This window comes from Prionailurus viverrinus, chromosome E1, assembly GCF_022837055.1.
Source record: "Prionailurus viverrinus isolate Anna chromosome E1, UM_Priviv_1.0, whole genome shotgun sequence".
Classification (NCBI taxonomy): domain Eukaryota; kingdom Metazoa; phylum Chordata; class Mammalia; order Carnivora; family Felidae; genus Prionailurus; species Prionailurus viverrinus.
In genome coordinates, this window is record NC_062574.1 from 19,389,523 (window position 1) to 19,401,690 (window position 12,168).

The following is a 12,168-nucleotide window of genomic DNA, read 5'->3' on the forward strand; positions in this document are numbered from 1 at the left end:
CCCGTCACCCCCAGACTGACGCCCGAGTGCAAAAAGCAGAGTCAGCTGGAATAGAGGTACGAGTGCAGGGCCACCAAGCTCAGGGAGGGAGGAGAGATGCCCGCTGCTCGCTCACCGCTCATCTCCAAAGCCAGCTGGGTGCGTCCCCATGAGGCCAGGCCGCTGGCAGCGACCAGGCCTTCAGACTCCCGCCGCAGCGGCCGCCACTGGAAACACGTCCCGTGGGCATGCAGGAAACAGTCCTTAATGGACGGATGAATCCCCACCATGGCTTGGGCTTTGGAGCCTGCGGTGAGTGGTGTGGGCCACGGGCGTTAACAATACCGCCGGTAAGAGTAACCCCTTGCCTGCATGCTGTGTTCTACGGTTTCCAGAGTGCTTTGATGTACCCTGCCCGCAACCCAGCCCGAAAGGAGTCTAAAGAAAGAGCTCCTCTTTGCCCCACTGTGCTTTCGACACCGAGGGTGATCACTGGGAAGAGAAGGAAGGTGCCTGACGAGAGTGCGGCAGTGTGTGCGCATGCATGTGTGTGTGTGTGTGTGTGTGTGTGTGTGTGACCGCGTGTGCGCTTGCCTGAGGCCCCCAGCAGGGTGCCCAGCATGTAGGAAGCGCCCAGTGAGTGAATGAAGGTTTGCGTGTGCGCTGAGGGGAGGGAGGGACTGCCACTAAGTAACAGGCTGATTTAGAAGCAGGCTTCCAGAAGAAATCTCAAGAAGCTGACTTTCAGTTGCTGGAACTATGGGTGGGGGTGGGGGAGGGGTGGGGGTGCGGGTGGGTGGAGCCTGGCGCTAATTAATTCAAAAAGAGAGTTCTTACGAAGTTGGCCGTTGCCAAAAACTAAGGAAATGTACTCGGAGCTCTCGAGTGGGAAGTCACTTGCTCTGGCTGAACACTAAATTAAGACGTCTTTACAGAGAACAATTTGGCAACTGTTGCCAAAAGCCTTTAAAATTTAGATGACTCGGGGCGCCTGGGTGGCTCCGTCGGTTAGGCGGCCGACTTGGGCTCGGGTCATGATCTCGCGGTCCGTGAGTTCGAGCCCTGCGTCGGGCTCTGTGCTGACGGCTCAGAGCCTGGAGCCTGATTCGGATTCTGTGTCTCCTTCTCTCTGACCCTCCCCCGTTCATGCTCTGTCTCGCTCTGTCTCAAAAATAAATAAATGTTAAAAAATAATAATAATAAATAAATAAATAAAATTTAGATGACTCATAGAACCATTCATATTCGGTTATTCAACAAATGTCGGTGAAGCTTTTAGTATATGCCAGTCATGGTGGGAGCTACCATGTATGCAGCCGTGATCGAAACAGACATGACCCGTGCCCTTAGGGAGCTTATTTCCTAGAGGGGAAGACACAAAGTAATAAAATTATCGCATAAAATATAATTACAAATTGCAGTAAGTTGTTTGAAGGAAAAGTATAGGGTGCTACAGGCTATTAGAAGGTGGACCCTAATTAGATAGGAGTGGTCAGGACAGGTTTGTCTCAGGGGGAGACATTTGATAAAGGCACAAACAGTGACCCGAAGGATGAATCAAATCAGGTGATGAATGAGGGGAAGACAAGCATTTGAGATGATGTACGGCATGTGCAAAGGCCCTGAGTCAGGAAAGAGTGGTTTGCTTAAGGAGCTGACTGGAAGCCAGTGTGGCTGGAATGCGGTGAGGGATGGAAAGAGTGGGAGGAGATGGGGCTGGGGGGGCCAGATCATATAGGGCCTTGTAGACCATGTTACAGAGTTTCGATTTTATCCTACGGGTAGTGGACAATCCCTGGAAGGTTTTTACCAGGGGAGGAGGTGACAGAATCCAGTCGGAGTGGAGGATGAGCGGCAGAGAGTAGATGAATCAGGAAACTTCGGCAGCCAGGAAGGGAGATGATAATGGCTGTGACCCGTGGGACTCCATGGGTGGTGTGTAAAAAAGAAAGTGGCTTTAGGGTATGGCATTTGGGTATGGATTGCGTGCGGGTGAGAGGGAGCAGCCCCCGTAATGCTGCAGAACTGCACAATGGGCAGAAAGGGAGGGAGGACGCGGCCAGGGAGTGGGGTGTTCGAGTGAGTGACACTGGAAGTCCTCGGTGTGGTTGGGGTGGCTCAGGGCCTCGCCGGCTGAGGTGGGATGGGGGAGAAAGCAATGAGGAAGTCAAGGATCTGAAGGGCCAGGGCCTAACTGGTCATCACACAGCTGTAGAAACCCCCAAAGATGAATTGTAATGACAAAAAGCAGGAAATAACGAAAATGCCCAACCATTAGGGGTCGTTAAGTCAATTAGGGTGTATCCACTGTGCAGCATATCGTATAACCACTAACAACATGGGTGGTACCACAGGGCAGCACGAAAGGGTTTCTTTTTTTTTTTTTTTAATTTTTTTTAACGTGTATTTATTTTTGAGACAGAGAGAGACAGAGCATGAGCAGGGGAGGGTCAGAGAGAGGGAGACACAGGATCTGAAACAGGCTCCAGGCTCTCAACTGTCAGCACAGAGCCCGACGCGGGGCTCGAACTCACGGACCGCGAGATCGTGACCCGAGCCGAAGTCGGCCGCTTAACCGACTGAGCCACCCAGGCGCCACAAAAGGGTTTCTGATTAAACTGTTAAGCAGGAGAGAACCTTCCAAACATCAGGAATGGCTGAGTCCTTTGGGCTAAAAAAAAAAAAAAAAAAACCCTTATTAACAGACTTTGTTTTTTAAACATTTTTTATGGAAGTATAAAGTACAAACAGAACAGAAAAGTGTGCCGGCCACAAGCAGACAGCTCAGTGGGTTTTCACTGTGTGGCCAGCATCCAGATCAATAAATAGAAACCCCCTTGGTACCTTCCCCCTCCTACAAAGTGCTGCAAATGCAGCCACTGTCTTGACCGTAATTGGTTTTGCCTTAAATCTTATTTGATCTGTAATTTAAAATTTTCCAAGGATGTAGACAAACGTGACATAATTATTTCCTCCTTGTGGACAAAAGGGAATTTGGCCAAGGGTCTCTCAGAACTACAAAAAAAAAAAAAAAAAAAAAAAGTGGCTCAAACCATGTGGTTTTTTTTTTTAAGTTTATTTATTTTGAGAGTGGAGGAGGGGCAGAGAGAGAGAGAGAGAGAGAGAGATTGAGAGAGAGAGAGAATCCCAAGCAGGCTCTGTATTGTCAGAAGGGAGCCCAACTCAGGGTTTGAACTCACGAACCATGAGATCACGATTGAGCCAAAGTCAGGCACTTCACCGGCTGAGCCACCCAGCTGCACCCAAACTATGTGTTTTAAAGGGGAAAAAAAGTGGGAAACGGCAGGGTTTGATTCATTCTCTTTTCCGGAGTTTCTGCAGCGAGCTCGTATGATTTTTGTAGGAAAGAAACCACTAAGTTAAAAAAAAAAAATCAGAGCGTTCACTCTCCATGTGCCAGTCTTCATTGGAAGGCTCCTGGTGCTGTCTGTGGACCTCAAGAGAATCAAGTGGCCCGGCCGCCGTCGGGGGGTTGGCGCTGATCCAGGGTGAGGGGTGGAGGCCTAGGAGAGGACCCTGTATCCCCTTGGCTCAGGTGACAAGCCCTCCCTCCATTCCAGCCTCCCCAGCCACCCTCACCCCAGCTCCGTGAACCCCATGGGGCATCTCTAGAGACCTCACATCTGTCCCTCCTTCTTTCTCACAGGTGGAAAAACTTGTCAAATATTTGGATCCCAACGACCTTGGGAGAATCAACTTCAAGGACTTTTGCCGAGGGGTGTTCGCCATGAAAGGTGAGACCTTTGGGTCCTAGGGGGTCTCTCAGGATCCCGTCCAGCTGCAGAAGCTGGCCTGACTTGGGTCTCAGCTGGGATTCCTCCCCTGGGGACTGAGGAGAAGGATCCAGGCTCACCCCATGCCCACGGGACAGTCATTTCCTCCCTGCCCATCATCTGTCCTGTAGAGAAAGGTTTCTGATTGCTTTCCTTTCTCCTCCTTGAGTCCTCCTCCGGGTCACCTCCCTCCAGGATGACCCAGCTCCCGGGCAGTTTCCCAGGACACAGGACTTGCAGTTTGAAAACTAGAACAGCTGTGGGCAGACCTCGGGGCACAGTGGATGCCCATCTTCCTCCTTCTCTCCTGTTCTCTTTGTTTCCTCCCCTCTCTCTTCCTTGGGACTCCTCAGTCTCTTCCTCTCTTCCCCACTCCCCTCCTTGAAGGAGCAAAATACAGTCCCTCTCTTTTCCCAATTCGAAGGCCATTGTGAGGCACCTCCAGGGATCAGAGGCCACTCATGGCCACTCTTACCACTAAACTGCTTGTCTGGAGAAAGCGGCTTGGGCCACCGGGCAGGCAGACTTGTTCAAGCCTCCCTGCTGGCTCTGAAGAGAACACAGGCCCTCGAGACTTTCCTGCCATCTGTGAAGGAAGCCATGTTTTCCTGTCGGGATGAACCTTTTTCTGTGGGGCACCTGCGGCTCTGGGAGGGTGGGAAGGAAGCAGGAATCACTTCCTTGGAGGTGAGGGCTGACAGGAAGTGAGCTGAGAGGTTGGGAGGGGCTGCACGCGGCCCCCACAAAGCCTTCCGCAGCGTGGACTGAAGGACCGCCATTGACTGGGCCTGTCATGTGCCCATGCCAGGTGCTTTGTGGGTGCTCCTTTGTCTGAAAAGATATGGGGGCATTTGCTCAGGAACCGCGGAGGGAGGCCATCTGGGACGTGGAGCCATGCTGAGGGTGACCCTGTCCTAGATGTCCTGGAGTTTACAGGGCCGTCGAAGGCCTCGACCGCAGGGGAGTGTGTGCATTTGGAGTGTCTGTGAACCGGGCAGGGAGTACTGTCTCGTGTCCCTTCCTCCAGAGAGGCCTCCTTGCTTTCTCTTTGCCCCTGGCCTGCCCTCTGCATTTGGGAGTCTCTCTGTTGTGTGTTCTCTGTTGGGGTCAGTGCGTCTCAGCTCCACCGGCAGAGCCCGGGACCAGCCTCTCCAGGGCCTGGCGCGCCATCTCTGCCTTTGAAGGATCAGCTGGGCTCTTGGACGCTTGGGCCACCTGCCCCCCATGGCCCTTCCTGCCCTAGGCCCGTGGATCAGAAGCAAAGCTGCTGAGGTTCTGACCCTGCACTGTCTGTCCGTCTGCAGGGTGCGAGGAGCTGCTGAAAGATGTGCTGTCCGTGGAGAGCGCAGGGACGCTGCCCTGCACGCCCGAGATCCCAGACTGTGCGGAGCAGGTAAGAAGGGGGAGGCCCGAGGCCTCCCGTGAGCGGGTGGAGGAGCCTCCCGAGGCGCTGCCTTGGCCTTTATGATCTTTTTGCTTCTGCTCCACCCTGTTGGTGTCTGGGACGCCCCAGGGCCTCCCCTTTCGAGGACACTTTGGCTTCAAGTCAAGAAATAGTTTTTGGAACCTGAGCAGCCAGGCCCCTTGCGAGGGTAGGGACTGGGGGGGGTCCTCACGAAGCACTCGGTTCCCCCTCTCTGGTTCCAGGGAGAAACTGAGTCAAACAGGGGAAACGACAGACTTGAGGTCAACACCAGGCAGGACTGCATTTTGTTTTTCTTCTCTCCTCTGCCCTTAACCCACGGAGCCAACTGGTCCCTGTGTGGTTTTTCCCAAACAACAAGCCCCGCCGGGTCCTCGGTCCGCCAGTTCTCCAACGCCAAGCAGGCTTCTAGCGGTTCCGTTCCGTTCCAGAGTTAGTGCAGACCCCAAGGGTCACGGACGCAGTCCCACGAGCCTGCCCCACCGTGGGGCAGCTACAGATGGGGTGCCCAGGCTGCCTGCACTTGTGCTGGCTGGGGTCCCCACAACCCCCCTCGGGTTCAGTAATTCACTGGAACAAGTCACAGAACCCAGGGACACACCGTACTGGCGACTATCCGTTTATTACAAAGGACACGACTCAGGAAGAGCCTAATGGGACAGGTGCAAAGGCAAAGCGTGGCGGGGGCCGGGGGTCGGTGAGGCGATCGCATGCCGTCTCCAGACCCACCGGCTTCCCCGCACATGTGTCCGTTCAGCGATCGGAAACTGTCGGAACTTCGAAAAACTGACGTGCAGCCTGGGGTGGGGGGATGGGCGAGCCGGATGTTCCCACCTTCTAATCACACTTGGGTCTTTCTGGTGGCCACACCCATCCCGAGGCTCTCTAGGGGCCCCCCCGGTGTCACCTCCTCGGCAGGAACGCAGCCGTGTCGGGAAGGGGTTCCCTACGCGTGACTAAAGGCACTCCCGTCACTCAGGAAGTCCTGAGGGCCTGAGGAACTCTGTGCCCAAGGTGGGGCACACGCCACAGCCCTCATGGCTGTTTTCCTTTATCCGTGCCCAGCGGTGTGTTTGTTATAAAGCTTCGGAACTCTCGTTCCAAACACTTGTGGCTACACCCTACAGACAGACACAGTTTAAGATGCGTATATTGACAGGCTCCAAGGGCCCTTCTGGCTGAGACACCCCAGGGCTGGAGGACGATTCGCTCGGTTTGTCATCCAGGCCAGCTCCAATACCTTCTCTCCGCCTCTGGTTGGTGAACTCCCCCAAACAGAAGTATTTTCCAGAGCTGAAGGAGATCCAGGACCCCAGAGGTCACTTAGGCCGGGTGGTGGGGTCAGGATGGGGACTGGATGAGCGGGAGTCCACACAGAGGGCTGTATCGCTGAGGGAGGCCAGCAGAATGATATGGGAGAAGCCAACGCTCAAAGGTGGCAGAAGCCAGAGCCAGGCACGGGGTGCGGGGCCGGGGCCCCCAACACGGAAGCCAGGTGGCTGGCCTCCAGGGTGCTGTGCCCAAAATGAGGGCCCCCCAGGGATGAGTGCAGAGAGCTGGGCTCCAGGCCTGCCTTGACAGGCCCAGTGGATGTGGCGTGAATATGTGTTTGAGCCCAGCTAATGGGATGTGGGCCAGGATCAGGGCAGAGGACTCCCCATGTGGGACAAACACGGAGCGTCCCCAGGGTTTGGGGGTGGACCCCTCGTGGAGAGCCGAGCAGGAAGCAAGGTGAGGAGGAAGGCTGTGGGGTCACCCAGGACTGGGTCCACACCCCACTTGGGCCACTGACTGGATATGCACACCGGACAAGCCGCTCTCAATCCCTCTGCGCCTCAGTTTCCTCAGCTGTAAACAGGGCTGGGCACACCGGTCTAAAGGACCTGAGGAAATACGAATTTTCTTATTAGCGAGTACATGAGAGCTGCCTTCCTCCCGTGCCGCGTTGTGGAGGTCAGCACGAGAACGTGGTGCTCATCAGCTTTACCCTCGGACACTGGTGTTTCGGTAGCCTGTCAAAATGGAGGCCTGCCCACGGGGAGCTGGGGGGCAGGGGGTAGCCGCGGCCAGGCCCCCCACCAGGGTCGCCAGGCGGGCCCTATCCCCGCAGCCACGGGCTGCTCGCCTGGCCCCCATGCGTGGCCGTCCACACTTCCAGAAGAAAAGGTGGGAAACAGACACGGAAGCCCTGGGCTCCAGGAGGATGCTCTGCTTTTAAACAACACTATTTTCCAGAATAAAAAGAGGTTAGAGAAAAGCGAGAAGCACGTGCCAGTCGAACCTCAGCAGCCCCAGTACCCCTCATTTTCTCTCTCTCAGGACCTTGCCTGCGTATGTGTTTTTATTCCCCTGGGTTTAAGCCCCTCCGGGGGATCGCTTCATGCCCTGCCTGTGGGTCTGGCTCTTTCAGGTGGCTCGGTTCGGCAGGACCCTGGGGAGGTGGAGACTGATCACTGCACACACTGCTCAGCCTTGTTCTGGAGCATCCAGTGGGGCAGCTCGGTTGACCCAGGGTCTGTTCCTTACCATGGACTCCTGAGGGCTGGGAGGTGGGAGGCAGGGGGGAACAGGTCAAAGTCCAGCCTGCTGGGCCTGTGGGCTCCTGCAGGGACAGGCTGTGAAGGCCCGGAGGCCCCGGGTCCCCGTGACGTGAATGAATCCACTTCCTGGCTCAGCCTCCTCTAATGTGCGGCTCTGGGCTCCCTTCGGCTAAAGGCCCACAGCTCCTCAGGTCGGGGGAGCAGAGGGCGCCAGCCTGGGCAGGTCTTAATCCCATGGACCAGGCCCTCAGCACCCTGCTGTGTCCCAGCTGTCCCCTAGGGGTCAGCTTGAGACTGACAATAGCCTGGTCACTCAGGCTTCCAAAGTGCTGCCGGAGACGAAAGCGTAAGGGTGATTTGGGGACCACGTAGGGATGACACGCTGATGGGACACCCTGGGGTGGGGACCTCTGACATCACCACTTGATGAGGGCCATCGTTAAAATGGTGAGACACTTTAGTGTTGCTGGTGGCCATAGGCACCCCGCACATGAAACTCTGGCCACTGGCTGTCACCGCCATGGCTCCCAGCCTGCTGTGCAGACTTCTGGGCCATGTGAGTCCCTCCTGGGTGGGTGCCACCTGTGCTGCATCAGTTCTGGAACTTACCGAATGTCACCCTAACTGTGTCCTCAGAGCCTGCGACACTGGGGCATCCAAAAGCGTCCCTGAGGCCTTAGTAAACCCAACGGTTGAGCGAGTTTCCCGGTGCAGGGGGATGTGAATTTGGTCAGGGGATGCTGGGTGTCCCTGGTGTCCATGGATGAGTGTCCCTGGGCTAGGGTCTTAGGAAGCACCCTGGGAATCCCTCCCAAGGCTGGCCTGCTCAGTGGGCTGGCCCTTGTCCTCTTTTCTTTACAGCCCTCCATCTATATAGCACAGGGGTCTCCGTGGGGAGAGGGCATGGGCAGGTGTGGAGAGCCCCACTGCGGGCCCGAGAGGCAAGGGGGTGGTGCCGTGGAAGCTGACCCCACAAATGCTGTGAGATCCGGGGCCCTTGGTCATTCTCCTTCGTGGGCCAATTAATAGGGAACCCCATAAAATGAATAGGGCATCAAGCCACCTGCTTCTCCTGTGAAACTGCCATCTCAGTGAATGATGTCATCAGCCAGCCAGCCCCCAAGCTGCAAAGTCATTGCTGCCGCCCCCACATCCGGCCGGCCTCGAGTCCCCTGATCCCCGCTTGCTGCCTTGTCCTTCTCCCCCTGCTGCCTACAGCTCTCTTCACCATCCCCAGCCTTTCTAGACCCTTAGCCCGGCGCCTCAGGATCTTCCCTAAGGGGCTGCTCTCTCACTCCCTTCTGGGACCCCTCATCACCGAAGGGATAAAACCAAGTCCCACCTCCTTCTCCAGCCTCGCCACCCCGAAATCGGTGACAGCCAACTCTTCCTCATTCTATGAAAAGGCGGAGTTCTCTCTTGCGTCCCAGACTTTGTATAAGTTTTGTCTTTCTCCAGGGATGTCCTCCCACCCACTGTCCCTGGGCTAACTTCTGCTCAGCATTAAGACTTACGCTTCCTCCAGGAAGCCTCCCCTGGTTCCCTCTGCCCCCGCCTGGAGGAGGACCTGCCCTGAACTTCGTTGAGGCCCTGGGCCTTAACCTCAGCCTCCAGGGTGGCTCCAAGTCCCCTCCATAGTGACACCATTTTCACCCTGTGGTGACGGGGCTCAAGCTGACCCTGTCTCCATATCCAGCACACCCGTATTCATGCTGCATAGAATGTTCTGTAAGTATTTCTAGGATTAGAAATCTAAAAATGGAATTGCTGTATCAAAGAGTGTGCAGGCCCTATTTATTTTTTATTTTTTGGCTAAATGGCACTTTCGCCCTCTCTCTCTCTCTTTCTCTCTCTCTCTCTTTAAATAGGCTTTACCCCCAACATGGAGCTCAAACTAACCACCCCAAGATCAAGAACCCCTTTGTTCTACTGACTAAGCCAGCCAGGCACCAACATTTATTTCTTTTGTTTTAAGAAACGCGTCCAAATTTTTCTTCTAAAAAGGCAGTAGTGATGTATCATCTGACCGGATGTGAGAGTGTCCATTTCCTCACCCCTTTGCCAACCCTGGAAGGTCTCCACCTACCTGCCAGTCTCCCCTCTCCTCCTCCCTTCCCTTCTCCGCTCACCAGCCTGATGGAGGGAGACTCCCCCTTGCTTTCTTTGCATTGCCATTTATTTACTAGTGAGGTAGACCATGTGTCCTGCTCACTGGCCCTTTGGATTTCTTCTTTGGGGAGTTACCTATTCATAGTCTTTGCTCATTTTCCTTTGGGTTGTTTGTCTTTCCCTTATTGATGTATAAGACATCTAAATATATTCTGGCAATCTTTATGCATTTTGCTTGTACTTTAATCTTGGGTTTGGTGTCTTTTATTGCACAGAATTTTAAAATTCTTACGTGATCATTACCAGTCCTGTTATGCCATTCACATGTTATGCCTTCTTTATCTCAAGGCTATAAACGTATCCCCCTATATATTTTTTTTCCGATACTTTTAGACAGAACGTGTTTATGCTTAGCTCTTTGATCCACCTGCAGACTATTTTTGCTTTTGATAAGGGTATAGTCATCCGGCATCATTATTTTCAAAATGTTGCCAGCTGTTCAAGCTCCTACTATCGGATAATCTCTCTTTCCCCACTCATTTGAAATTTCACCCCTTTCTTGGGGCGCCTGGGTGGCGCAGTCGATTACACGTCCGACTTCAGCCAGGTCACGATCTCGCGGTCCGGGAGTTCGAGCCCCGCGTCGGGCTCTGGGCTGATGGCTCAGAGCCTGGAGCCTGTTTCCGATTCTGTGTCTCCCTCTCTCTCTGCCCCTCCCCCGTTCATGCTCTGTCTCTCTCTGTCCCAAAAATAAATAAACGTTGAAAAAAAAATTAAAAAAAAAAAATTTCACCCCTTTCTCGTATGCTGAATTTCCTTATAAACACGGATTTCCTTCTGGACTCTGGTCTGTTATATTGATCTATTTGTCTATCTATTTCTAAGCCAAAACCAGTTCAGCTACTCTCGCTTTATAGTTTGATATCTATAGAGGCAGTCTCCTTCATCCTTCTTTATTTAAAAACATTTTTTTTGTTATTCTTACGTATTTTCTCTTTGAGAATATTCTTTTTTGCCAAAACCTGTTAAAAATCCTGCTAGAGATTTTGTTTGAAATTTATACATCACATGAAGGGAATTGGCTTCTTTACAATATTGAATTCTCTCATCCAGGAACATAATATATCTCTTCATTTATTCTGGCTTTCTTTTATGCCAGGACTTCAGAATAGTTTTATTTCTCAAATAGATTCTGTGTGTTTCTTCGTAGGGTGACTATATTTTCGAGTCCCTATTGCTGTTATGTGTAGAATCCTTTTGCTGCAATATTTCCTAATTGGTTATGTCTGTTGTATAGGATAGCTTTTGACTTGGGGTGTTGATCTTGTCATGACAACCTTACTAAACCCCCTTATTAGCTCTAGTAGGTCACTTATATGCTATTTTCTAACCTTCACTCGATATACTCATGTAGCTATATGACTTTCCTGCATAAATTTATCTTTTTTTAATTTTTTAAATGTTTATTTATTCTTGAGAGAGAGAGAGAGGAGCCCACAAGCCCAAGTGGGGGAGGGACAGAAAGAATGGGAGACACAGAATCTGAAGCAAGCACCAGGCTCCGAGTTGTCAGCACAGAGCCCGACACAGGGCTCAAATCCATGAACCATGAGATCATGACCTGAGCTGAAGTTGGATGCTTAACAGACGGAGCCACCCAGGTGCCCCGACTCTGTATAAATTTAAATAGCAACTTATTATTTCGTCACAAGAAGACAACCACGTTTTTTTTTAACCAGTTCTTCATTGTTAGCATATATGTACATATATATTAATGGAATTTGGGGGGTTAACAAAAGCAGTGTAACCATCATTCTTGTAGCTAAGTGGTTCCCCATGACAGCAATCATTGCTTTAGAGTAAGTCTGAGGTTGCCATCCTGCAGTTCCTATGGGCCAAATGTAGCCGCCTGTTTTTATAAATAAAGTTTTATTGGAACACATTCATCCCTGTTTGCTCACCTCTTGCCTGTGGCTGCTTTCACATTACAGTGGCAGAGTTGGGTGGCTACCGGAAAGCCTACACTATTTCCTATCTGCCCTTTACAGAAAAAGTTTGCCAACCTTTTGGATAAATCCTGCTAAGTGGAAACTATCTTATCAAAAGGATGCACATCTTAAAATTTCTAATACAACCGCCAAATTCCTTTCCAGAAGATGTCTCATTTACTCTCCCATCAGGATTGTACCCTTTTGGAACGGGGTGTTAAAGGATTTCTAGGGGCGCCTGGGTGGCTCAGTCGGTTAAGTGTCTGACTTCAGTTCAGGTCACGATCTCGCGGTCCGGGAGTTCGAGCCCCGCGTCGGGTTCTGGGCTGATGGCT

At 52.6% G+C, this 12,168-nt stretch overlaps 1 protein-coding gene across 1 annotated transcript in view; it reads left to right on the forward strand.

Moving 5' to 3' along the window:
• RAB11FIP4 (RAB11 family interacting protein 4) overlaps window positions 1-12,168 on the forward strand; it is a 118,035-nt gene that overhangs the window by 41,369 nt on the left and 64,498 nt on the right. Inside the window, exons 3-4 of the mRNA XM_047833502.1 lie at window positions 3,647-3,734; window positions 5,078-5,166. Coding sequence (XP_047689458.1) covers window positions 3,647-3,734; window positions 5,078-5,166 — 177 coding nt within the window. The remainder of the gene's footprint in view (window positions 1-3,646; window positions 3,735-5,077; window positions 5,167-12,168) is intronic.